The 2,584-nt window shown below is 37.8% G+C and overlaps 1 protein-coding gene across 3 annotated transcripts in view; it reads left to right on the top strand.

The window, feature by feature from the left end:
- LOC106882683 (glyoxalase domain-containing protein 5) overlaps positions 1–1,855 on the top strand; it is a 39,451-nt gene extending 37,596 nt beyond the window's left edge. For all 3 annotated transcript variants that reach the window (XM_052972679.1, XM_014933444.2, XM_014933443.2), the window contains exons 3-4: positions 383–541; positions 1,202–1,855. In XM_052972679.1, coding sequence (XP_052828639.1) covers positions 383–541; positions 1,202–1,330 — 288 coding nt within the window. In that variant the 3' untranslated portion in view covers positions 1,331–1,855. The remainder of the gene's footprint in view (positions 1–382; positions 542–1,201) is intronic.
- Positions 1,856–2,584: the final 729 nt, after the last annotated feature.

Genomic DNA, 2,584 nt, shown 5'->3' on the forward strand with positions numbered 1-2,584 from the left:
ATATATATATACATATATACGACAGGCTTCTTTCAGTTTCCGTCTACCAAATCCACTCACAAGGCTTTGGTCAGCCTGAGGCTATAGTAGAAGACACTTGCCCAAGGTGCCACGCAGTGGGACTGATCCCAGAACCATGTGGTTGGTGAGCAAGCTACTTACCACACAGCCATGTACATATATGCAATTATACTTATAGACATTCATACTTACATGCGTGCTATATACATGTATACTCCAAACCATGTGAGTGCGAAGCCAGCTTTTTAAACACGTGGCCATGCTTGAGCTTAGTAATTATTTATTTATTTATTTATTTTTGCTTTGTAAATTGGTAAAACATGTTTTCACCTATTTCTTAACTTTATTTTTGAAATGGTAGGGTGGAACCAGAAAAGCTCTAAAATTTGGGAATCAGAAAATCAATTTGCACGAACATGGGCGAGAGTTTGAACCCAAGGCAAGTGAGCCTATGCCTGGCTCAGCCGATGTTTGTTTCATCACACAGACACATGTTACTGATGTTATTTATCATCTGAAGGTGAGATTTATTAACACATAAACTCTTCTCTATTGCTTTGTTATAACCTCCACCTTAGCAAAGCTGGAGCTATTGTTTTCAGTCATGTTTGTTTGTTTGTTCGTCCAGGGACAAGATATCTCAAGAATTGCTGGATGGATTGGGATGAAACTTTCAGAGATGTTTGGCCTCATGACTGGCACAAACTGATTAGATTTGGGGATTGATCCGGTAATGGACAAGGATTCTGGATTATTTTCCCTCTTTTTTTTTTTGCTTAAATTTTTCACCTCTCACTTATCCTAGATTTTATTTGATTATTATTATACACTCCATAGTAGTGCTTCCTCAATTTTTCAGGTGTGTGGTCATGTTAGATTGCATCCTAAATTTGTTACAACTGTGTTATCTGAAAGCTGTGTTACTTGAAAGCCAGTTCCAGCTGGAACTGCTTACTATGAGTTCAGTTCAATTCTCTGAATACCTTTTGTGTGTGTGTGTGTGTGTGTGTGTGTGTGTGTGTGTGTGTGTGTGTGTGTGTGTGTGTGTGTGTGTGCATGTGTGCATATGCAATGAATGGATTACATCCTACTATCTTGCTCATAAAGTGAGATAATTTCTAGGTGGAAAATATTCTATTTTAACAGATTATTATTATTATTTTTTTTTTTTTTTCCACAGGCATGCAATGTCCCAGTGGTGGAAGGACCAGTGGAACGAACTGGCGCTGAGGGACCAATTCAGTCCGTGTATGTCCGTGACCCTGATGACAATCTGATTGAGATTTCAAACTATTTGCCAGGAAAATAATTAAACTGCTAATTATCTGTGATGCTGTTGAAGATGTTTATAATCTACAATCTATAATATGGTTTCATTTCTCAGACAATTCTGCATCATCTACAATTTTAAAAACCTAGGGAAACAGTTGATTCAAATGCTCATAACCTTGACAGCAACATCAAAGAAATTATCATCAAGCCATATGAAATGTAGCTGGAATAACTCACTAATAAATAACAATTATACATGTGCCAAAAACATGTCATATGTGATGGCATATGAGCTACATGGCCATATTAAAAGCACCACAGTTTCAGTGTCTCATATTCAGGAAAAAAAGTTTTTAGTGCACTTAAGTATATAATGTAGGCACAACGTTGGATATAAGGGACCCAGGGTGAATTTTTGAGTTATTTTTTGGGGGAAAAAAAATCATGTCTTATATACCATCAAATAACCCTTTATCATTCAAACAGGCCATATATTCTACCTGTTTAAATCAAATATACTGTATAAACGACCGTAATAATAAAAGGTGTGTAAGATGTATAATTGTCCTTATTTATTTGAATTGTCTTGTATATACACTCAGTAAACTGTTTCTAATCCAAGAAAGTAAACTCAGCATTTACCCATCGGGTGAAATACATTGCGACTGTTTACCTTAAATAGTTTCAGATTATTCTGTATCATTCGATGTGGTTAACCAGAACTTGGACGATGCAAGAGTGCTTGAACAATATCTGACTGGACATATTATCCCTTTCTGTTCACCTCATATATATGTATGTATATATCATCATCATCATCATCACCATCATCATCATCATCATCACTTAATGTCTGTCTTCCATGCTGGCATGGGTTGGATGGTTTGACAGGAACTTGACTTTGCATCCAGTAAAACTGAATTATAGATTTGACAAGAGCTGGCCAACCAGAGGACTGCACTGAGCTCTACTGTCTGTTTTGGCATGATTTCTACAGCTGGATGCCCTTTCTAACACCAACCACTTTACAGAGTGGACTGTATGTATACATATGTATATATATCATCATCATCATCATCGTTTAACGTCCGCTTTCCATGCTAGCATGGGTTGGACGATTTGACTGAGGACTGGTGAAACCGGATGGCAACACCAGGCTCCAATCTAATTTGGCAGAGTTTCTACAGCTGGATGCCCTTCCTAACGCCAACCACTCAGAGAGTGTAGTGGGTGCTTTTACGTGTCACCCGCACGAAAACGGCCACGCTCGAAATGGTGTCTTTTATGTGCC

Source organism: Octopus bimaculoides, chromosome 14 (assembly GCF_001194135.2).
Source record: "Octopus bimaculoides isolate UCB-OBI-ISO-001 chromosome 14, ASM119413v2, whole genome shotgun sequence".
NCBI classification, from domain to species: Eukaryota; Metazoa; Mollusca; class Cephalopoda; order Octopoda; family Octopodidae; genus Octopus; species Octopus bimaculoides.